Below are 24,856 nucleotides of genomic sequence, written 5' to 3' on the forward strand. Positions count from 1 at the left end.
AATCATAATGGGTTTATGTTTTCTTTGTAAATAAAACGTATCGGTTGGCATCCATATCTCTGTATTCGACTATTTTGAACTAGGTGAAAAAACGTATCCAACAATTGGTAATCGATTAGAGTTAGTACAACCAAAATGGCGGACAGAACGCCTGGTGGTACGCAGAAAGCCAACGCAAAGGTGAATTTATTAATCTATGTTTACTTGATGCATTGGCTATTAAATGCTATAAGAACTGTTTATTGTAGTTCATGTGGTTATACACGTTATGGTTATGAACGTTGTACAGCTGTTGCCATATATGTTCCCATTTATAACTAGTAATTGTGTACGAAAAGACCACGTAGCTAACGCTAGCTAAGCCAGGCCCCAATCACCGGTATTTTTCCTGTCCCAAACATTGCAATGATTTCGCCATGTGTTTACATAACTGGCTAATCTAGCTGCTGTGTATTGGTAACTAGGATGGCAATTGTTTACATAACTAATTCGTACGTTTGAGTTGGTGTGTGATTTTGGTTGTCGCAACGTGGAGTATGAACAGTCGCTACTAGCAAGCTACCGTTAGCTAACTCCACCCTGCACGAGTCCTTTGGCTTTGCCGCCTTATGAAGCAGTGGTGAAAAGCAGTCGGACCCACCGTAGGCTTACTGACTGCTAGCTAGGTAGCCAACTATCTCACGGATAACAGCTACTGGCAAACTAATATCCAATTCAACAACATCCGTAATTAGCAATAGTTCGCTATAGGCTAGCTAACGCACTATTTCAACAAGCTGTCGCCTCTACATCAGTGTGTATTCATTAGTCAAATTCCGTTGCAAAACGTTTTGCAATGGAAACGGTTTACTCTAGGAAGCAAACAAAGCATTCGAAACAGGGAGGGACCTACCTGTGTTTGTCCAATAGAAACGGCATAACATTTTCGGTTTGGAGTTTTGCGACGTGAAATCGACTAATGCATATACCCAGTTACATTAGCCAGCTAACTTGGTTGCGTTACAGCTTTGCCTGGCGGGTCAGTGTGCTAGTTAAACTAATGCCTTTATTAACGAGATCGAGCTGGCAACCTCAAGGGAAATACAGAAGTTATATTTCTGAATATTGTAACTAACTAACTAGCTAACGTTACTGTGACATGAGTGTATTCAAGTTTTGTTTTGTTTAATTTTGTAGGCGCTGCTGGAGAGCAAGTTGAAGTCCTTCAGCATTGGAAAAATGGCCGTGAGTAAGAGGACCCTAAGCAAGAAGGAACAAGAGGATATCAAAAAGAAGGTAAGACTAAATATAAGTGTTACACTGCAGTGTTCATTAGGGCACACACAATTTTTTGCAATGGAAAATAAAATACATTTCTTATTGGTTTCATATCATTTTTTTGTTGTCTTATCAAATCGTTTTTTTGAGGGGCCATATACCCATATTTAGCCGATGTTATTGCGGGTGCAGCGAAATACTTGTGTTCCTAGTGCAGTAGTATCTAACAATTCACAACAATACACACAAATCTAAAGTAAAAAAAAAAATGAATTAAGAAATATATAAATATTAGGACAAGCAATGTCGGAGTGGCATTGACTAAAACACAGTAGAATAGAACACAGTATATACATATGAAATTAGTAAAGTGGTATGTAAACATGACCCTGATGTTGTGACATTGCTTATGAGAGATGATGTTGGTCTGGTCCTTGACAGGAGGATGAGCGGGCAGCTGCAGAGATCTATGAAGAGTTCCTGGCTGCGTTCGAGGGAGGAGAGGGAAAGGTCAAGGCCTTCGTCCGTGGGGGCATTGCTAATGCAACTAAAGGTAAATAGAACCATGTCAACCTTCATAAACAGCACAATATTATCAGGGATATGTTTAGCTAGATATTAAATGTTTATATATGTTGTGTAGTAGGGTTGGGCAGTCAAATTACCAATTTCCGTTGTCCCTGTGTATGGATAGACAGTTGTAAGCTATTGTATGGTACATTCTAGTAAGAAACTGCACTAACTTGTGTTGATGTACTGTGTTTCTTCCTACAGAGGAGGCTGCTTCTGATGACAAGAAGGGCAAGCTGTATAAACCCAAGTCACGCTTCGAAACAGCAGCAGCACCGAAAAGCAGCTTCCTGCCTTTGGAAACTCCTCCGCAGTTTTTAACATTAGATAAAAGACATGTATGTATCATCACAATCAACATTTTATTTTACTGTTGTTAGACTAAGCAAATAGCTAGTCCTTTTACCGGCCTCTTACAAAAAGTAATACTTTTTTGTTGTTTATCTTCCTTTCAGACACTGAAGAAAACAAATGAAAAGGAAAAGAAGAAGAGTAATCTAGAGCTCTTTAAGGAAGAACTTAAACAGTAAGTCATTTCACATCCCTCATCTTTTGCTCCATGTACTCAACCTGGACTCGGGTAGACGTAACATAGTAAATATAAATCCGAGACACTCCAATTAGTATAATATCTTACGAATTACAAATCGTACAATATGTTACGAATTGCAATTCATACAGTGTTTTACGGAATGTAATTCCTACTATATTTTTTGAATGTGCAGAACGTATGATATCTTACACATTTGTTGTGACTAACGTTAGTTAGGTGGCTAACTCTAACATTTGTTAGGCAAGGGGTTAAGGTTAGGGGAACGGTTAACTTATGGCTCAAATCCCATTAACGGGATCGATTTGACAACATCCGGTGAAATGGCAGAGCGCTAAATTCAAATGAAACTACTATAAATAGTAAACTTTCATGAAATCACACATGCAATACACCAAATTAAAGCTACACTTGTTGTTAATCCAGCCAACGTGTCAGATTTCATAAAGGCTTTACGGCAAAAGCAAACCATGCGATTATCTGAGGATTGCACCCCACCAAACAAACACAGACAATCATAATTCAACCCGCCAGGCACGACACGAAACTCAGAAATAAAGATATAATTCATGCCATTGACGAGCTTCTTTTGTTGGCACTCCAATATGTCCCATAAACATCACAAATGGTCCTTTTGTTTGATTAATTCCGTCGTTATATATCCAAAATGTCAATTTATTTAGCGCCTTTGATCCAGAAAAACACCGGTTCCAACTCGCGCAACATGACTACAAAATAAAAAAAAATCTTTGTCCAAACATTTCAAACAACTTTCCTAATACAACTTTAGGTATTTTTTTACGTAAATAATTGATCAAATTTAAGACGGGATAAACTGTGTTCAATACCAGAGGGAAACAATGTGGAGCGTGCTTTCAGGTCACGCGCCTCAACCAGAACAGTACACTTCACTCGACCCTCGTTCTGAACAGGCCTACTTCTTCATTACACAAAGGAAAAACATCAACCAATTTCTAAAGACTGTTGACATCAAGTGGAAGCGATAGGAACTGGAAGCAACTGCCATAGAATTCTAGATTCCCATTGATGACACATTGAAAAGAGAGTGACCACAACATTTTTTTCCCTGGATGGTTTGTCCTCGCGGTTTCGCCTGCCAAATAAGTTCTGTTATACTCACAGACATCATTCAAACAGTTTTAGAAACTTCAGTGTTTTCTATCCAAATCTACTAATAATATGCATATCCTAGCTTCTGGGCCTGAGTAGAAGGCAGTTTACTTTGGGCACGCTTTTCATCCGGACGTGAAAATACCGCCCCCTAGCCTAGAGAAGTTAACTAACATGCTAAGTAGTTGCAAAGTTGCTAAAGTTGACCGTGATGAGATTCGAACACGCAACCTTTGGGTTGCTAGACATTCACGTAATTCGACCACCCATCAACTTTTGCCTTAAGTAACCTATCTTATGTAACCATACCAAACATAACATATCATACTAATTTGAGTGTCCCGGATTTGCCTTTATTATGTCGCGTCTAGTCTGAGACCAGGCTGATGTACTTGGCATTGCACTGGATTGCATAATCTAATATTCTCTGTCTCTCCCAGAATACAGGAAGAGCGGGATGAAAGACACAAGATGAAAGGCAGAGTCAGTCGATTTGAACCTCTCTCCGGGATGGAGGGAAAACGCTCCTCATGTAAGTGTCTGCCAGGGTTCACACCAGGTGCTTGAGGTGCTTAAAGTACTTCAATAAGGCACTCTGAAATTCAGGTACTGGAATACCTTGAAAATCATACATTTTCTCAAGTTGGTACTTGACTTAAAATGAGAGGGGAACATGATCGAATGTGTTTATGAAAAATACAGTATTAGAAACATTTATTGGTCTTCCGAATGAATTTCGAGGCATGCTACCAAGTTTTATTTACCGTAATTTCCGGACTATTAAGCGCACCTGAATATAAGCCGCACCCACTGAATTAAAAAATATATTATTTTGAACATAAATAAGCCGCACATGTCTATAAGCCGCAGGTGCCTACCGGTACATTGAAACAAATGAACTTTACTCAGGCTTTAATTAACGAAACACGGCTTGTAACAAAAATAAATAGGCTTTAACGAAACACGGCTTGTAACAAAACATTTTAAATTAGCAGTAAGCTTTAGTTGTCTTTTTGCACTGAGTCAATTCCTCACGCTGCTGTTTCCAACGTCTTATCATCGACTCATTAAGACCAAGCTCCCGTGCAGCAGCTCTATTTCCTTTTCCAACAGCCAGATCAATCGCCTTCAACTTGAAAGCTGCATCATATGCATTTCTCCGTGTCTTTGCCGTGATTAGGGTGACAAAATGACTACCGTAATCAGAATGATGGGAAGTTTGAGAGCGCTCGATTTAATCTAAACAGTAAACAAAAAAGTTGTTTGACCTTAACCCGTTCGGCAATTTCATTGGTCTAATGAAAGCTTCATGCCGCCAAAAAACTGAGCACGTCACAGAATGTGTTTTTATTTTTAGGAAAAAAAAATGAAAGTGGGAAAAATCCATATATTAGCCGCGTCATTGTTTAAGCCGCGAGGTTCAAAGCCTGGGGAAAAAGTTGCGGCTTATAGTCCGGAATTTACGGTACTCAAGTGTTTTGTGCTGTGGTTGTAAGGTGAGCCCGCTCATTCCACCCACACTCCCACTCAGCCAGTCTGGTACAGAACTGACTGATTAGGCCCCACCTAACGTCACATTGAGAGCTAAAATGCCGGGCAAATGTAGATTCAACCCTGCCTTTTGTGCATATGGAACACTTTTGGGAACTTTTATTTCAGCTCATGAAACATGGAACCAACACTTTACATGCTGCATTTTATATTTCTGTTCAGTATAGTTCAACTTTTTTACCACTACATCACTGGACCCAATCAACCCACACTGTGTGAAGTGCAAAAAATTTGTCCGTTTGACATTGTGAGCATGAGTGAATCGTCACCGAAGAGCCACATGAAAGGGTAAAGACACAATGCTTCATCCTGCACTGACACCAGTTCTATGTTGTGACTTTTTCAACCTCCAGGGAGTTTTTGCCAATCGGCGCCCGCAATATTCCGCTTTATCAAGCGGCAGCCGTGCTCCTGCCGTTCTGGTGGCCGTTCACGTGCCGTTTTCCCTCACACACAGCTCCCGACCGGTGACACTAAAGCTGCCAGTTGGAAGCAAGACGCTTTTTTGTAGCTATTAAGTAGTCGATTCCCAAATGCCCAATAAAAAGCGTCATTAAGCTGGAATTGTGTAGTGATGCGAATAGGAAATGTGTGTTCACCAGTAGGCATGTCCAAAAACTCTAGTCACCACTACTCAAATCACAAAATCATCAGTACTGACTTACCACTCATGTATACTACCGTTCAAAAGGGAGATTTGTACAGGTTAAAAGGGATCTTGGAGAAGGAAGGCTATCACTCCATTTTGCAACGCCATGCCATACCCTGTGGACGGTCCTTAATTGGAGCCAATTTCCTCCTACAACAGGACAATGCCCCAAAGCACAGCTCCAAACTATGCAATAACTATTAGGGAAGAAGCAGTCAGCTGGTATTCTGTCTATAATGGAGTGGCCAGCACAGTCACCGGATCTCAACCCTATTGAGCTGTTGTGGGAGCAACTTGACCGTATGGTACGTAAGAAGTGCCCATCAAGCCGATCCAATTTGTGGGAGGTGCTTCAGGAAGCATGGGGTGAAATCTCTTCAGATTACTTCAACAAATTGACGTCTAGAATTCCAAAGGTCTGCAAGGCTGTAATTGCTGCACATGGAGGTTTCTGTGATGAAAGCAAAGTTTGAAGGACACTATTTTTGTTCAATTAAAAATCATTATTTATAACCTTGTTAACGTCTTTACACTATTTCCTAATCATTTTGCAACTCATTTCATGTATTTTTTAAAATGTTTATTTATTTCCCTTTTTATTTAACCAGGTAGGCTAATTGAGAAAAAGTTGTCATTTACAACTGCGACCTGGCCAAGATAAAGCAAAGCAGTGCGACACAAACAACAACAGAGTAACACATGGAATAAACAAACATAGTCAATAACACAAAATAAAAAAGTCTATATACAGTGTGTGCAAATGAGGTAAGGCAAGAAATAGGTCATAGTGGCGAAATAATTACAATTTAGCAATTAAACACTGGAATGATAGATGTGCAGAAGATGAATGTGCAAGTAGAGATACTGGGGTGCAAAGGAGCAAAAAAATAACAGTATGGGGATGAGGTAGTTGGATGGGCTATTTATAGATGGGCTATGTACAGGTGCAGTGATCTGTGAGCTGCTCTGACAGCTGGTGCTTAAAGTTAGTGAGGGAGATATGAGTCTCCAGCTTCAGTGATTTTTGCAGTTCGTTCCAGTCATTGGCAGCAGAGAACTGTAGGAAAGGAGGAATTGGCTTTGGGGGTGACCAGTGAAATATACCTGCTCGAGCGCGTGCTACGGGTGGGTGCTGCTATGGTGACCAGTGAGCTGAGATAAGGCGGGGCTTTACATAACAAAGACTTATAGATGACCTGGAGCCAGTGGATTTGGTGACGAATATGAAGCGAGGGCCAGCCAGCGGGAGCATACAGGTCGCAGTGGTGGGTAGTATATGGGGCTTTGGTGACAAAACGGGTGGCATTGGGATCGACTGCATCCAATTTGCTGAGTACTGTGTTGGAGGCTATTTTGTAAATGACATCGCTGAAGTCAAGGATCGGTAGGTTAGTCAGTTTTACGAGGGTATGTTTGGCAGCATCAGTGAAGAATGCTTTGTTGCGAAATAGGGAGCCGATTCTAGATTCAATTTTGGATTGGAGATGCTTAATGTGAGTCTGGAAGGAGAGTTTACAGTATAACCAGACACCTAGGTATTTGTAGATGTCCACATATTTTAAGTCAGAACCATCCAGAGTAGTGATGCTGGATGGGCAGGCAGGTACTGGAAGTGATCGGTTGAAGAGCATGCATTTAGTTTTACTTGCATTTAAGAACAATTGGAGGCAACGGAAGGAGAGTTGTATGGCATTGAAGCTCGTCTCGAGGTTAGTTAACACAGTGTCCAAAGAAGGGCCAGAAGTATACAGAATGGTATCGTCTGCGTGGAGGTGGATCAGAGAATCACCAGCAGCAAGAGCGACGACATTGATGTATACAGAGAAAAAAGTCGGTCCGAGATTTGAATTCTGTGGCAACCCCATAGAGATGTATGTTTTCATGGAAAACAAGGACATTTCTAACATTTACATTACATTTAAGTCATTTAGCAGACGCTCTTATCCAGAGCGACTTACAAAATGGTGCATTCACCTTATGATATCCAGTGGAACAACCACTTTACAATAGTGCATCTAAATATTTTAAGGGGGGGGGTTAGAAGGATTACTTTATCCTATCCTAGGTATTCCTTAAAGAGGTGGGGTTTCAGGTGTCTCCGGAAGGTGGTGATTGACTCCGCTGTCCTGGCGTCGTGAGGGAGCTTGTTCCACCATTGGGGTGCCAGAGCAGCGAACAGTTTTGACTGGGCTGAGCGGGAACTGTGCTTCCTTAGAGGTAGGGGGGCCAGCAGGCCAGTGGTGGATGAACGCAGTGCCCTTGTTTGGGTGTAGGGCCTGATCAGAGCCTGAAGGTATGGAGGTGCCGTTCCCTTCACAGCTCCGTAGGCAATCACCATGGTCTTGTAGCGGATGCGAGCTTCAACTGGAAGCCAGTGGAGAGAGCGGAGGAGCGGGGTGACCCCAAACTTTTGAATGGTAGTGTATGTAGTAAATAAGTAGTGAAACAATGTATTATTGAGTAGAACTTGTAAGGTACTGATGAATAGTAAGTTTATTTTTTTTCTCATGAGGTTGTGGTGATATACTACCATCTGATGGAAACTAGAAACAATGGCATAATAAGAACTATTACAAATTTGATGTTCCTTGAAAATAAATATTAGTGCTTGGAAATGTCATTGAATTTGACTTGACCTTGTAGAGAACAAACCCTGGTCTGCTTATGGAATCCAAACTCATTTGCTCTGTTTCAATGGTCAAACAGAGGATTACATTGAATTTTTCTGTGACCTTTATTTAACTAGGCAAGTCAGTTAAGAACAAATTCTTATTTACAATGACAGCCTACCGTGGAACAGTGTGTTAACTGCCTTGTTCAGGGGCAGAACGACATATTTAAACAAAAATGACCTTGTCAGCTCTGGGATTCGATCCAGAAACCTTTCAGTTACTGGCCCAACGCTCTTGGGATATCAGTTAAGATTTCAGGCTAGGAAACTGTTAGACTATCTAAAATACATTAAGACCCGTTGGCTCTTGGACATGTTCCCTTCCTTCCTTCCTACAACTCTCATACTGACTGCTTCAAACCTCCACCCACTCCATTTCCTTTGCCTGGAAACAACATTTATATACTGCCTTTCTGCTTTTTTTAGTGGATGGTTCTTCAAGAAGAAACCGTCCGTCCAGTGGTAATTTGATAAATTTATACAGTGGCTTGCTTTTAATATCTAACATCTCACTAAGATTATATATTCTATAAAAGGCTTCTCTACTCTGCTCTCTCTGCAGTTCTGGATGACGCTGCACCTGGTTCCCATGACGTCGGAGACCCCTCTACAACTAACTTATATCTCGGAAATATCAACCCACAGGTAAACCTTTTTATGGCTCATGAATATGCTTATTTATGAAATATGTTACATGCCTAATTGCCTATATTAATAGCATAAATCCTACTGATATATTGCATTACAATGTAAAATGACAGAAATAACAGCAAGTCCACGTGCCCCGCTCCCTCCCTCGGCCTCTGTTGTTGTGGTTGCTGTGTGTAGATGAACGAGGAGATGCTGTGTCAGGAGTTTGGGCGCTACGGCCCTCTGGCCAGCGTGAAGATCATGTGGCCGCGGACAGATGAAGAGAGGGCCAGGGAGAGGAACTGTGGCTTTGTGGCCTTCATGAACCGGAGGGATGCAGAGAGAGCTCTGAAGAACCTCAACGGTATTAAAGCCTTAGTTATCATCATACCACTGACCGACCACAATGCAACTTTACTCACATTACATCAAATAATGTTTTAATGTCAAGTTTTTGTGTTTTTTTGTCTAGCTCTTCTGCTGCTTGGGCTTTCCTTTTGCTCTCTCTGTGGGACATGGGACTTGTAGAGTTCACCAGCATGTATCACATGTACATTACTGTTCAAAAGTTTGGGATCATTTAGAAATGTCCTTGTTTTTTAAAGAAAATGACATTTTTTGTAAATGTTTAAAATAACATCAAATTGATCAGAAATACAGTGTAGACATTGCTAATGTTGTAAATGACTATTGTAACTGGAAACGGCAGATTTTTTTTTTTTAATGGAATATCTACAGAGGCCCATTATCAGCAACCATCACTCCTGTGTTCCAATGGCACGTTGTGTTAGCATCCTGGAGTCAACTCTTCACTGTTGACGTTGAGACTGGTGTTTTGCAGGTACTATTTAATGAAGCTGCCAGTTGAGGACTTGAGTTGTCTGTTTCTCAAACTAGACACTCTAATGTACTTGTCCTCTTGCTCAGTTGTGCACTGGGGCCTCCCACTCCTCTTTCTATTCTGGTTAGAGCCGGTTTGCGCTGTTCTGTGAAGGGAGTAGCACACCGCGTTGTACGAGATCTAGGCAATATCTCGCATGGAATAGCGTTCATATCTTAGAACAAGAGTAGACTGACGAGTTTCAGAAGAAAATTCTGTTTCTGGCCATTTTGAGCCTGAACCCACAAATAATGATCCTCCAGATACTCAACTAGTCTAAAGAAGGCCAGATTTATTGCTTCTTTAATCAGAACAACAGTTTTCAGCTGTGCTAACATAATTGCAAAAGGGTTTTCTAATGATCAATTAGTCTTTGAAAATGATCAACTTGGATTAGCTAGCACAACGTGCCATTGGAACACAGGAGTGATGGTTGCTGATAATGGGCCTCTGTACGCCTATGTAGATATTCTATTTAAAAAATCTGCCTTTTCCAGCTACAATAGTCATTTACAACATTAACTATGTCTACACAGTATTTCTGCTCAATTGTGTTATTTTAATGGTCCAAAAATGTGCTTTTCTTTGAAAAACAAGGACATTTCTCAGTGACCCCAAACTTTTGAACGGTAGTGTATATGTAATGAAAGGGGCTGGTTATTCATCAGCAATGTATTTAGCAACACAAACTGGTTATAGTGGTTATAGATGGCCAAACATCAATGTTTTATTTTATTTGCAACATCAACATGACGTATTGGCATTCTTAGTGTATTCAAAACCGCAACTGATACACTATAATTGGTAGTAAGATCAGATGAGATGCACAGTAATAAAAGGCAAATAGGCTGCTTATGGTTTTTTACGAGTGTGTTTCTTCACTGTTTCCAGCGAAGATGATTATGAACTTTGAAATGAAGCTGGGCTGGGGTAAAGGCGTGCCCATCCCCCCTCACCCCATCTACATCCCCCCGTCTATGGTGGAGCACACCCTTCCCCCGCCGCCCTCCGGCCTGCCCTTCAACGCACAGCCCTGCGAGAGGCTGAAGAACCCCAACGCCGCCCTGCTCCCTCCGCCCAAGAACAAGGAGGAATTCGACAAGGTAACTCTCCATGTCATGTCTGGGATGCTGCTGTGTACTGTATTAGGCCTGTCAGTTGTATCATGTGTATTTCTTAGGCATAGACCTAGTTTGGCTATTTGTCATGTAGTGAATATTTTGCTCATATCTTCTGCTAGTCATGGGTTTATTCCTTTTAAACATTTCTACATTTATTGGCCAAACTATGCTAGATTTAGCATTTTGAGAGGTGTGTTTAGTGTATATAAAGAAGCAGTGGTAAGTTGTGTGGGAATTTAAGAACTGTATACATTTGACCTGAAACTGACAGCAGTAGAGGAAAGTACTTTTTCATATGATGCAGTTTTTAATGCATTTAATATTTTTCACCTGTTGCCTTTTAACAATACTCACATATTCTATGTTTATTATCTGATGTGACTTCATATACAGACTCTGTCGCAAGCCATAGTCAAAGTGGTTATCCCAACAGAAAGGTACATGTTTTTCTTTTTTAAATTGATGTAAAACGTAGAAAAACATCCCATAATGAATAAACCCCAATTTTAAAGTTTGATCAATTGGATCGCTGCATGCTACGGGGGGTCGTTCAGTATGGGTGAGCAATGGTTGCGACAAGCAGACGTAGGCTTATAACCCCATCAGGTACCTGTTAGTAGACTACAAGATACTCACAGCCCAGCTTTCTGACACCACACAGTGTCCAAATGTTTTTCCTTTCACACATTCATTCCAACACTGCCTCCAAACATCAATACAGTCCATGGACCACCATGCCATTACTCGTCTGACGGGATAGAGGACATCAAAGGAATTTTTACCACCACTTGTCAGTCGTCACATGTAGACTAATAATATACATGTTATGATGCTAGCTACATAACACAGTCACATGCCATACATGCCTTGCTGGCTGTGGTTAGGTTGTTTAGACCGGTCTTGCACTCTGACTATTGCTCACTCCCACCGACACGCCCCCTTGGCCTCTGTCACCCAATCACGGGCTCAGCAACACCTAGCCCCAGCTCAGACCACCAATCCAAACTTCCCGTTAGTCTCAGTGACCTTTTGACATTGGCCTTGGTGAGCAGCACAAGTTGAACTGTCTGCGGCAGCGAGGGACCTGAAAGCATCATGGGATGGATTGGGAAAGTATACAGCATTTCACCCACCATGCATTGGTACGATCGGCTCCAATACTATATGGTAAATGTGATTTGCGTTGTCTACATATAAATGAAAGACATCCTTTGTTGTTGTGTTGTCCCCTTTAGGCTAATTGGTCCAACATGCTCCAATATTAGGTCGCTCTAAAATGTTCCAAAGGAGCTTAGGCCTAATTCCCCCCCATTTGGACATTTTGTGTTTATTCATACATCATTATGTAGTAGAATCATATGACCAGTAGAGAGCCTTTTGTTATTTAGCCTGTTTAGGCCAACAATCCTATAGTGCTTTGGTTCTTCATGCGAGTCAGTCAAGAAGAGTTGTCAGGCTGGCTTTGACAGGCTCTGTATGGGCTGATGCATCACTCAATACAGAGTCACTCAAACCTCTCTCAAACATGATTTATCTTGTCCAGCTTCACTGTCCTCCCTTCCTTATACTCTGTACTGCGGGGAGATGGTAGTTAGCGTTGTCTTGACTTGCAAAGATCCATACACCATTTTATAACTAGTAGAAGTACTAACTAATGTTAGTTTTAGGCAGCTAATGGCTCTTAAAATTGGTGTTAGGTGCTCTTAACATTTCTGAAATGATAAGGTCGGAAACATTTAGGAAGATGTTTCTTCCATCATACTTACAAATTAAACATTTTAACACATTCGATTAGTTAAGCTTATCAAACACAATGTAGGAAATAGTTTAAGTCTAGTACATGCATAGTTCCATGTGTCTTACACCTTCATGTGTTGTTACACTTAGTGTATTTAGGCCCAGAGGCTGTACTAGGTCAGGGCAGCAGACAGACAGGCTTTGCCTTGGGGAGAAGAAGGGTCACCTGCTCTGAATCTGTTTGTTTTAACTGTGTTTTTCTTCTAGGAATTTGCTCTCTCTCATCCACCGAATGATCGAGTTTGTGGTGCGTGAAGGCCCCATGTTCGAAGCCATGATCATGAATCGAGAGCTCAGCAACCCCATGTACAGGTACGTCTGTCTGTCTCTGTCAGTCTCTGTCTCTGCATCTTCTCGTATGTCTGTCTGTTTGTCGGTGCACGCGTTTGTGTGATCACTTTTTCAGTTGACAATGTATTGTAGTACAACAAGTTGACTGTCATTGTGTTGCCTCTGTTGGTCAGGTTTCTGTTTGAGAACCAGAGCCCAGCACACGTGTACTACCGCTGGAAACTCTACTCCATACTACAGGTCAGTGTGGACCAGCCATTGTCTGGCATCTTCTCCTGCATCACATTCTTAGACCAATTGCATCCTCCCTTTTTTCCTTCTTCTTTATCAGCTCTGTTATCTGTCCTCTCGTGACTGGTTAGGTTGAAAGCAGTATAGATCAAACACGTCTGTCCTCTTAACATTGTCACATTTAGAAGGGGGGGGTCTGTGGATGCATTGTTGACATGCTACTATTTGATAGCCTGAACACACGACAATGGGGCTCCCGAGTGGCGCAGTGGTCTAAGACACTGCATCTCAGTGCAAGAGGCGTCCCTGCAGTACCTGGCTCGAATCCAGGCTGCATCACATCTGGTTGTAATTGGGAGTCCCATAGGCGCACAATTGGCCTAGCGTCGTCTGGGTTTGGCCGGGGTAGGCCTTCATTGTGAATAAAAATGTGTTCTTAACCGACTTGCCTAGTTAAATGTAATACATGTCCTCGTTAGAGAGTAAGAAAGTTGTCTAATGTGAATGACGTAATAACTTGTCCCCACAGGGAGAAGCACCAACAAAATGGCGGACGGACGACTTCCGCATGTTCAAGAACGGCTCGCTGTGGCGCCCTCCTCGCCTCAATCCCTACCTGCACGGCAACTTTGAGGAGGGGGAGGGGCCTGAGGAGGAAGAGGAGGAGCCTGGGAAGAAAGGCTGCTTAAAAGAAGAGTATGTTCCCTGTTTATAATTTCATTAGCATAATGGTATTGTCTTATGGTTACTGTCACCCAAACACTCTCAAGACTCTGCGATAGACTAGCATCCTGTCCAGAGGGTTGTACTTGTACATCAAGCTGCCTCACACTACAGAAACAGATGGGCTCTTGTTGGGCCAGTCTGGCTTGGACAAGGTTACTAACTTTTACTTTTAACATTATCTATGCTCAACTCCTCTTCTTTCTTATCACCCCTCCCTCCCTCCCTCCCTCCCTCCCTCCCTCCCTCCCTCCCTCCCTCCCTCCCTCCCTCCCTCCCTCCCTCCCTCCCTCCCTCCCTCCCTCCCTCCCTCCCTCCAGAGAACGTGATCAGCTGGAGGAGATGTTGAGGGCTCTGACTCCTAGAAAGGGGGACATAGCTGAAGCCATGCTGTTCTGTCTGCTGCATGCCGAGGCTGCTGAGGAGATTGTAGAGTGTGTCACGGAGTCCCTCTCCATCCTCAAGACACCACTCCCCAAGAAAGTAAATAAAATGGAAAACAAGTGCCATACTATGTTCTATAGAGAACTTTCTTTCTGCCATGTTGTATTGCATGTATATAGTGTATTGTTTTTGTGCTGACCTCACAAAAGGAATTTCCATGTAAATGGCCAATAAATGAAAGTTACTGTATCGTATCACAGTTCCAAACTTAACAAAACCTGCTGCTTATCTTCTGCCTTTGCTGGAGTTTGTTGCTTTCGTAGCCGGTTTTGCCTTGTTATTTGGTTTGGAAAGAGCTTTGAGCACGTGTAAAATGTTCCCTCAAATTAATTATTCAGTTATTCCATTCTATCAGGGAGGACTGGCCAGTTTGTTTGAATGTCTGATAATAATTCCTTCCTTGTTTTTCAGATTGCACGGTTATATCTTGTCTCTGATGTGCTGTACAACTCATCTGCTAAAGTAGCCAATGCGTCGTACTACAGAAAATAGTAAGTAGTCGAGTTTGGGTTCAGGTGATGTTTGCTTGTGACTGACTGACTGACTGACTGGGTGTAGAGGACCCTGCTTGTTCATGGATTACGTAACTTTTCGGTATACATTATTTGCATTATTAAAGATGTTTTCCTGCATAAGTGAATATGTTAAACTTGTCCCTGACACAGCTTTGAGACCAAGCTTTGCCAGGTCTTCTCAGACCTCAATGCAACGTACAAGACGATACAGGGTCACCTGCAGTCTGAGAACTTTAAGGTATATTCAATTGTATACATTTTCCGATCACAATTTGAATCATGTTACCTACCCCTATCTTTAAGAACTACACAATTATTTCAGGGCCCGTATCCACAAAGCATCTCAGAGGAGAAGTCCTGATCTAGGATCCATCCATGCAATCATAGTCGTTATGGTCTAAAAGGCTAAACTGATCCTGAATCAGCACGCCTACTCTGAGATGCTGTGGGTTTAGGGGCTAGGGATTGCTTCTGGACAGGGTATTACCGTTTGACCCGTCTAATGTTGTATATCCTCTTGTCCAACAGCAACGAGTGATGTCGTGTTTCCGTGCGTGGGAGGACTGGGCCGTGTACCCAGATCCCTTCCTCATCAAGCTGCAGAACATCTTCCTGGGTCTAGTCAACCTATCAGCTGATAAGGAGGCTCCCGCTCCCATCACAGTAGAGGTCAGCTAGCATACTCCCTTTTTCTTTTCCGGTCTTTCTCCTGATGCTGCTACCTAACCTTGTTAGATAATGAGTTGAAAATGTCTGGTGGTTTGTAAATGTTGTGTGTTGATTGGAGAATGTTGTGTGTTGATTGGAGAATGTTGTGTGATGGTTGGAGAATGTTGTCATCGTTTGAACATGTCATGGATTGAAAATGTTGTCTGAAGGTTTGAGAATGTTGTGATTTGATCATGTTGACAAAGTGTGACGTTGCCCACACAGCACTACTGCCCTAATAAATGTTGGAAGCTTATTTTCTGAATATATATATATATATATATATATATATATATATATATATATATATTCTATATATATACACACTGCTCAAAAAATAAAGGGAACACTTAAACAACACAATGTAACTCCAAGTCAATCACACTTCTGTGAAATCAAACTGTCCACTTAGGAAGCAACACTGATTGACAATAAATTTCACATGCTGTTGTGCAAATGGAATAGACAACAGGTGGAAATTATAGGCAATTAGCAAGACACCCCCAATAAAGGAGTGGTTCTGCAGGTGGTGACCACAGACCACTTCTCAGTTCCTATGCCTCCTGGCTGATGTTTTGGTCACTTTTGAATGCTGGCGGTGCTTTCACTCTAGTGGTAGCATGAGACGGAGTCTACAACCCACACAAGTGGCTCAGGTAGTGCAGCTCATCCAGGATGGCACATCAATGTGAGCTGTGGCAAGAAGGTTTGCTGTGTCTGTCAGCGTAGTGTCCAGAGCATGGAGGCGCTACCAGGAGACAGGCCAGTACATCAGGAGACGTGGAGGAGGCCGTAGGAGGGCAACAACCCAGCAGCAGGACCGCTACCTCCGCCTTTGTGCAAGGAGGAGCAGGAGGAGCACTGCCAGAGCCCTGCAAAATGACCTCCAGCAGGCCACAAATGTGCATGTGTCTGCTCAAACGGTCAGAAACAGACTCCATGAGGGTGGTATGAGGGCCCGACGTCCACAGGTGGGGGTTGTGCTTGCAGCCCAACACCGTGCAGGACGTTTGGCATTTGCCAGAGAACACCAAGATTGGCAAATTCGCCACTGGCGCCGTGCTCTTCACAGATGAAAGCAGGTTCACACTGAGCACATGTGACAGACGTGACAGAGTCTGGAGACGCCATGGAGAATGTTCTGCTGCCTGCAACATCCTCCAGCATGACCGGTTTGACGGTGGGTCAGTCATGGTGTGGGGTGGCATTTCTTTGGGGGGCCGCACAGCCTCCATGTGCTCGCCAGAGGTAGCCTGACTGCCATTAGGTACCGAGATGAGATCCTCAGACCACTTGTGAGACCATATGCTGGTGCGGTTGGCCCTGGGTTCCTCCTAATGCAAGACAATGCTAGACTTCATGTGGCTGGAGTGTGTCAGCAGTTCCTGCAAGAGGAAGGCATTGATGCTATGGACTGGCCCGCCCGTTCCCCAGACCTGAATCCAATTGAGCAATTGAGGGACATCATGTCTCGCTCCATCCACCAACGCCACGTTGCACCACAGACTGTCCAGGAGTTGGCGGATGCTTTAGTCCAGGTCTGAGAGGAGATCCCTCAGGAGACCATCCGCCACCTCATCAGGAGCATGCCCAGGCGTTGTAGGGAAGTCATACAGGCACGTGGAGGCCACACACACTACTGAGCCTCATTTTGACTTGTTTTAAGGACATTACATCAAAGTTGGATCAGCCTGTAGTGTGGTTTTCCACTTTAATTTTGAGTGTGACTCCAAATCCAGACCTCCATGGGTTGATAAATTGGATTTCCATTGATTATTTTTGTGTGATTTTTGTTGTCAGCACATTCAACTATGTAAAGAAAAAAGTATTTAATAAGATTATTTCATTCATTCAGATCTAGGATGTGTTATTTTAGCGTTCCCTTTATTTTTTTGAGCAGTGTGTGTGTGTGTGTGTATGTATGTATGTGTATATATATATATATATATATTTCATAAACCACTCCACTTCTCCTTTTCAACAGAAACCATCAGTTGAACACCTGGCCCCTGGTCTACTGGACCAGCCTGAGCCAGCAGAGGACATCGATGGGGCCCCCATCGGGGAGGATATGGACGGGGCCTCTCTGGAGGATGTGGATGGGGTCCCTATAGGGCTGGATGGAGGGACCATGGTGGACGGAGCCCCCCTAGGCTCTGGCCCCCTAAGCTCCGCCCCCCTTGACGGAGCTCCGCTGGGGATGGATGATCTGGACGGAGTGCCCATCAAGGCCCTGGAGGAGGACATAGACGGAGTGCCTTGTGAGTGGCCTTATGACCTCTATACTGCCACATCCTCATAGGAATTATTAAAGGGATACTTCTTCCCCCAAATGACACTAACATATTTGTTTCTGTACCTTGTCAACAGTCTATTGACTAACCCTGACCTTAGGATTGGAGGACATTTTTCTAACCTTGTTCTTCTTGTCTTTTAGTGGATCATGCTGCGGCCAAAGCAGCATCCTTTAAAGTAGCACCTTCAAAATGGGAAGCAGTGGACGAGTCTGAGCTAGAAGCACAGGGTGAGTGAGACCACAACTACAGCTAGTTTCTACCAAGCTAGGATTCCACTTGAAACTGTGCTAATTATGTTTCAATGGCTAGTTTCTACCAAGCTAGTATTCCACTTGAAACTGTGCTAATTATGTTTCTATGGCTAGTTTCTACCAAGCTAGGATTCCACTTGAAACTGTGCTAATTATGTTTCTACGGCTAGTTTCTACCAAGCTAGGATTCCACTTGAAACTGTGCTAATTATGTTTCTATGGCTAGTTTCTACCAAGCTAGGATTCCACTTGAAACTGTGCTAATTATGTTTCTACGGCTAGTTTCTACCAAGCTAGGATTCCACTTGAAACTGTGCTAATTATGTTTCTATGGCTAGTTTCTACCAAGCTAGGATTCCACTTGAAACTGTGCTAATTATGTTTCTACGGCTAGTTTCTACCAAGCTAGGATTCCACTTGAAACTGTGCTAATTATGTTTCTACGGCTAGTTTCTACCAAGCTAGGATTCCACTTGAAACTGTGCTAATTATGTTTCTACGGCTAGTTTCTACCAAGCTAGGATTCCACTTGAAAGTGTCCTGGACCTGTTTCTATGGCTAGTTTCTACCAAGCTAGGATTCTGTCCTAATTCTCCGTCTCCTCCTCAGCCGTGACCACCTCTAAATGGGAGATCTTTGAGCAGCCAGAGGAGAAGAAGGACGAGGATGACAGTGATGATGAGGACACCAAGAGTTCCCGGTCAGAAGAACCTCCGAGTTACCCCAACCCCATCAGAGATGACTTGGACTCCAAGACCAAGCACTCTGAGATGAATGAGGACAGACGCACCAAGCTCCGGGAAATAGAGGTAAACTAGTCAGCATTTTACTGGAATCACAAAGTACACAACAGGTTATTTAGATGTCTGAAAATAAACATGGACAGCTCTGAGTTGTTTGTATATTTTTATTTCTTTGGGCTAAATTGGTTCAAAGAAGTTTGGTTTACTTCGCTTGTTCAATGGCCACACCCTGAAAGTTGACCCTGTCGTATTTATATCTAGACGTTAACATATTTGTTTTATTATATTATTATTTTCTACCAGGTCAAAGTGATGAAGTTCCAGGATGAGTTGGAGTCTGGGAAAAGGCCCAAGAAGTCTGGCCAGAGTCTCCAAGAGCAGGTGGAAAACTACAGAGAGAAACTCTTACAGAAGGTATTACATACTGACTGTCCTCTTGGTTCCTGTAGGAACATAGGGCCTGTACTATTGTTTTCCACCGTTATGGGAACCTCTATTAGATTCATTAAGGTCATTGCTATTGACCTTTTATATTCAGCTGTTACAGACGGTAAGATATGTGGAACCATGCTGTTTGTTATCTGATGAAGTACTGTCAATGCCGTTTACCTCAATATTTAAAGTATCCTCTTGAAAATGTTTCTAAGCTATAAACTTCAGTTTATATTAAGGTATTTGATATCACAGGACTCCCTTGAATACAGTGGAAGTTGTTACTGAGTGGACTATTCTAGCGAAATAACAAAAAATAAAGTGAATTTGGATAAAGTTGGCAACTTGTCTTTTTCTTTTGCAGGAAAAAGAAAAGGAGAAACTGGAACGAGAGAAAGAGAGGGAGAAAGAGAGGGAGAAAAAGGACAAGGAGAAAAGCGAAGCTCGCTCTAAAGACATCAAGAAGGAGGAGTCTACTCCGACCAGGAAAGACAGGTTAGTCCCTCATATGTTGTGACGCATTCATTAGAGACATGATGGCTGTGTGTGGTTGGGTAACAGGAGGAAACTCTGGTAGAGCTGTGTAATGGGATCCTAGGAAATGACTTAAACAAAGGGCTCCAACTCATGATCAGGTTTAAAGTTCTTGCACCCTTGAAATACAGGGGCAGTTTAGGGCTCCTTGAAAAAGATTCATATATCAATGGGATTCACCTAATAAAAACAAGCGTAGACTGTTGTAACATCATCGCTGACAAAACAATATTTCATCCGCCTATGTCGTCGTCTCTGACAGGCGTGGCCTGTCTCCTGTGGTTGCTAGGAAACGGCGCCACAGCGCATCACCCTGCAGCCCCCCACGGAGCAGCAGTAGACGGGTGCGCTCCCCATCCCCCCGCTCCGAGAGGTCAGAACGCCTCTACTCCAAGGACGTAGGGTCATCACGATCCCGCTCCTCCCACAAAGACTCCCCTCGAACCACCATCATCAAGAAGTCCTCCAAAAGGTACTAAATCATCTAGATGTCTTAAAAACATTCTATAAGTAACACTTCTATACTTTATTATACTGTCCCTGGCCTTTCTGGCTCCACTGTTTTGAGAATAGTGCTGATCTTCTCTTGACATTGGAGAGGGAAATAAACTGTTAAGTGGATTTGTATTTGATTGACATAGTCTTTGTGGTGGGCTAACTTCCTGTAACTTCCCCAAGACCATTGCAGTTTGGTTCTCTTGGTGTCCCTCTGACTGTCTGGTCTGTGTTTTCTCTCCCTCAGGTCTCCCTCGTTATCCCGCACGCCCAAACGGTCCCGGAGGTCACGCTCCAGAACACCCAAGAAATCCACCAAAAAATCCCGTTCAAAATCACGGTCCCCACACCGGTCCCACAAGAAATCAAAGAAGAGTAAACACTGACAAATCACCCACCCCTCGTTCTGAACCCCCACCCTCCTCCCTCTTCATCCCTCTGCTGTGATGTATAAATAAAAGAATGAACAGTGGCAGCTCAGTTCCCTGCCTGAATGTTCCTGTGAAGAAGAGGAGGATTAAGATGAGAAATGGTTATGAACAGGTTGCCATGTTGAGACTCAATGGATCGAGCAATGTTGCCATGTAGGGTCTACTCTAAATGGATCCTTCCGGGTTGCCATGTTGGGTCTAAATGGATCCAGCAATGCTGTTTTATATTGTAAATAAATAAGTGTCCTGCCCACTCCCCCCACCGCTCAATGGGATTCATCCTCGTGGTAGACACCTCCTGTACCCAGTGTGAAGACGACTAGTCTTATTTCCATGCTGTAGTTTTCTTTTTTGTAGTTCACAATTAATAAATATGATTCATTATAATATTATCTTGTTAAACTTTTTGCATTGTAAATCCAAAATGAAAGCTTCAGACAAGCCCTGGAAGTTCTCCCCCTGCTGTTTCAGTCCATTTTCTTCCATATGCTGCCCAGATCTGTTAAGCACTGGTATTTATTTAACACATGGCTGTAATGGTAGTGAGTCCTACGTTTTCACAGTTGTCAAGCTGTGGTGGAGACGGAGGGAAACTAGAACACATTTGTGGCTCTGAACTGTACATGACAATACTGAAAATATAGAACCCCAACTGTTTCAAATGTCATGGTGAGATTGTCCTTTGTAGAAATAAACATACTATATGTTTATTGTAACTTAGACTACACAAATCTTTAAAGCAATAACAACCATTTGAACATTTGAAATTATGATCACAGTGCATTGAGTCCACTCCATGCTGGGTGTAGAGGCCGTAGACCTGTCAGAGGTTCGACTATGGTGGTTATATCGACACTCAATCACGTTGAACTCTGAGGGGTTAGATGTCTTGATAAGTTGCCATGGTCAACAAGTAGATTGTATAAATATTATCTACGTTGCTTACACTTGAGCAAACAGGGATATCATGAGTATTGCTACAGAACTTTTACTAGCCACTAAAATGCATACTTTTTTTAGTATACTACATATCCACTAGATGTCGGTAAGACGCTTAATAGTTCAGATATCTAGAGACTTCTGAAAATCCTATATTTTGTCATTCATTTGTATGTTTATCTTTGAAGTTTGCCTACATCAACGTCTCGAGCGCAGAAGGCAAGCCATCAATCCTCTGTCCCTCTGACGTGTTCCTGGGAAAGAATAGATGTATAATGTGTTATGAAAGGGATCGCTTACACACCATCTCTCGCTCGTGCTCTCTGGGGTTCCTAAAACTGTAATTCATCTTACATATCTCTCACTATTTGTAGTGAGAAAGAACAATGGTCTTTGCCAGGATAGGATATGGGGTGTTTGCTGTGTAACTGTCCCACAGGGGGAGCCCCATGCTGAATGAATGATGTGCTGTCTGTTTCACTTGGCCTCTATCTGGAATAGAGTCCTTGCTTGTTTAGAGCCCAGCATCTGTCCTCACAGATCCTCAGTGGGGTTTAGACCAGGATACAATGGGAAACTGTCTCCATGATGTCGGATGTGTTGGGTCCCATCCATGTATACAATACAGAGGGCGGGAGAGAACGTGTCCTGCTGAGACACTGGCCATTAATGCTGTCTTTTGATAGAAGGCCTGGAGTCTCCTCTCAGGAAGTGAGAATCAAAAGCACAGATGTGATGATCTATAGAGGATGGCCCCATAAAGATAAGGGAAGACAGACTGTGTGTGCTTGTCTGTGTAGCCCCTTGGATAAAAACATGGGGACAAACGACTGATTCATACAACTCATTGGTTTGGAAGGAATAGTAAACTACAAAGGATACCTTTTTAAAGCCTCTGATGTCTTGAGGTTTATGGAAGTATATAGACCCCTTGGAGAAGCAATTAATTACTGTTATATTGATACCTTGTTATGACCAGTGAATGGTATGGTTAAACTTGTATGATCTAGACTGTATGATCTATAGACCCATAGGCTAGACCGTAAAGCACCTGATATAAGACACATTGATGGAGTTATCGTTATGTTTTTACTTATATAAGTCACAGGCTACTTTGGATAAGTCACCTAACTTCTATCTATTTATAAACATGCAGTAAATACTGTACCTTGGCATCTACCCCTCTCTCCCGCCTCTACGCATTCCCACTCTGATCGAAAAAACACGTGCGCTCAATGTGGATTCCGATAACATTTGAACGCAGAAGCAAAACTAATTTACCCAAGTAGCCTATATTTATTTGCGCAAATTACCCACTTGTGGTAATGTGTTTGTCTGAAGAATTAGTTCGACTAAAAAATAAAGCTCGCGGATGGAAGCTGGAGTTCTACAACGGCACCTCTCTGTCTCGCGATCAAAGCTCTTGTCGCCTTTGCTCGCAGTGAAGGCGGTTGAAGGTCTTTGACGGGTAGGCTATTATGCCGCGTTCATGTGCTATTGGGAACTTGGAACCTCAAAGCAAAAATGAACGTAAGTTATTTGCGTGGAACTTCCTATTGGTTGGTTCTGATGGCCTACTTCCCAAGCGGGAAACTCGAGAACGGGATAATTTTTCTACCACAAGTTGGCAAGTCGAAAATGTCCGAGTTTCCTAGTTCCGACAAGTATGTGAACGCGGCAGACCGGTGTTGTGGTTTCCCAGTGCGCTGTTTACTGAACAGTGCGCCACAGTCTCGTTTTGGCCTCGCGACCTAGGGCTGTTTTGTAACTGCTTTGATGTTTGCATACAAGGAGGAAGGTATGACATGATTTGCTGAAGGTTTTTCATAGTTCAAGATAATACAACTTTTTATCGTTATGTTGGCTACAATAATCATCATGTTGACAGTTTAGGAACTAGTCTACATGTACGGGCGCAAGGTGAGACTTCGTGGAACGGGGAAATCGAAGGCTGCGCTATCCCCGAGACAGTTAAAAACTTTATAGAATACTACAGGCGAGGAAAATGGATGATAACAACAATGACAACGCTCGCTGCAAGTCGGAGGAGGATAACCACCGCGACTCACCAGTTGGTAGCGGGGCAACAGGCGATGTTGGAGCTGAAGGTCGAGAAGAAGTACAGATGCATCTCACGTGCCTACCGGAGCGGTACATGATGGCCAAGTTCACCTTATCAGCCTATATGCTCTGCTGGGCAGCGCTGAAACTGTACCAGGTAAGATGGTCTCACTGAAGCTTTCTAAATCACATTACAGTGTTGATGACCTATGCACTCTGTTGCCCCTTTACTTTATGAAAATAAAATCATTTTGAAAGGCCTATATGGTAATTGTATTATTGCCCACACCCTCTGAATAATATACTGTACTTCTGAACTATATTGAGCCACTGGAATAAAATGATCCCAGTGTTTGCTTATACAAACCTCTTCAAAGTGTTATGCAAAATGTATCCAGTTTCATGTTCTCAAATATGACCGCTGTATATTTTTCCTGGAGGCCTACGTTGGTATTGTTCAAACATGTCCAATTGCCATGTGAGAAAAGCCTACTGGTGTGTGGATACTTATATTCAAATTTCATACCAACTAATGTTGAAGAAAAACAACAAGCCTATTCATAAACCAGATATCAATCTAATATCTTGCCCAGGAGTGTTAAAATCTCCTGCAAGTGATGTCTTGTGTTTTCCAGTAATTCTCCCTCTTTTCTATGAAGTACCATGCATTCACACTCATAAAATGTGTTGCTATGGAAACTCCCTTTGGTTGGTTTTGCTGGGCTCCTGCGTTCTGTTATTTTAACACGGGACCCAATTATCAATGCATGGGAACGTTTCACAATTATCAATACATGTGATCGTTTCACTCTTAACCAAGCCAACCCACTGAAACCCCCACACTTACCACAGTGAAGGGCAAGAGTATAAAATGTCAAAATATTTGGTTAGAGATTATACATGGCACATTACAGTGTTATCTCTCTTAAATCTAAAAGGTTGGTGAAAATCCAT

General features: G+C 42.7%; 2 protein-coding genes across 8 annotated transcripts in view; both read left to right on the forward strand.

Annotated features, from left to right (window-relative positions):
• Positions 1–75: 75 nt before the first annotated feature.
• LOC106578468 (U2 snRNP-associated SURP motif-containing protein) lies at positions 76–21,291 on the forward strand. Of its 6 annotated transcripts, none has more exons than XM_014157285.3 (25): positions 76–180; positions 1,177–1,275; positions 1,699–1,810; positions 2,032–2,165; positions 2,283–2,353; positions 3,949–4,040; positions 8,806–8,841; positions 8,942–9,024; positions 9,208–9,373; positions 10,781–10,992; positions 11,404–11,447; positions 13,015–13,119; positions 13,272–13,338; positions 13,859–14,025; positions 14,373–14,535; positions 14,908–14,987; positions 15,162–15,249; positions 15,540–15,680; positions 17,704–17,980; positions 18,157–18,243; positions 18,877–19,076; positions 19,314–19,424; positions 19,807–19,937; positions 20,239–20,448; positions 20,719–21,291. In XM_014157285.3, exons 1-25 carry the CDS (start codon positions 136–138, stop codon positions 20,855–20,857), a joined length of 3,060 nt encoding a protein of 1,019 aa, XP_014012760.1. In that variant the 5' UTR covers positions 76–135; the 3' UTR covers positions 20,858–21,291. The 6 variants fall into 6 exon arrangements, with proteins under 6 accessions (XP_014012760.1, XP_014012765.1, XP_014012764.1 ...); XM_014157290.2 differs by having other exon boundaries at positions 20,266–20,448; XM_014157287.3 differs by lacking the exon at positions 76–180 and adding an exon at positions 905–1,018 and having other exon boundaries at positions 20,266–20,448.
• Positions 21,292–23,565: 2,274 nt separating this feature from the next.
• Positions 23,566–24,856, forward strand: part of LOC106578470 (rho guanine nucleotide exchange factor 4) — a 161,042-nt gene continuing 159,751 nt past the window's right edge. For both annotated transcript variants that reach the window (XM_082965623.1, XM_082965625.1), the window contains exon 1: positions 23,566–24,059. In XM_082965623.1, the coding sequence (XP_082821749.1) occupies positions 23,847–24,059 (213 nt within the window). In that variant the 5' untranslated portion in view covers positions 23,566–23,846. The remainder of the gene's footprint in view (positions 24,060–24,856) is intronic.

Source organism: Salmo salar, chromosome 19 (assembly GCF_965601325.2).
Source record: "Salmo salar chromosome 19, fSalSal1, whole genome shotgun sequence".
Lineage (NCBI taxonomy): Eukaryota > Metazoa > Chordata > Actinopteri > Salmoniformes > Salmonidae > Salmo > Salmo salar.

Excerpts from the sequence above, each read along its gene's own strand:
- LOC106578468 (XM_014157284.3), top strand. The coding sequence starts at position 959 with ATGCATATACCCAGTTACATTAGCCAGCTAACTTGGTTGCGTTACAGC. Across the intron at positions 9,025-9,207 it reads TCGGAAATATCAACCCACAG|ATGAACGAGGAGATGCTGTG; the intron begins GTAAACCTTTTT and ends TGCTGTGTGTAG. Across the intron at positions 15,250-15,539 it reads TGCAGTCTGAGAACTTTAAG|CAACGAGTGATGTCGTGTTT; the intron begins GTATATTCAATT and ends CTTGTCCAACAG.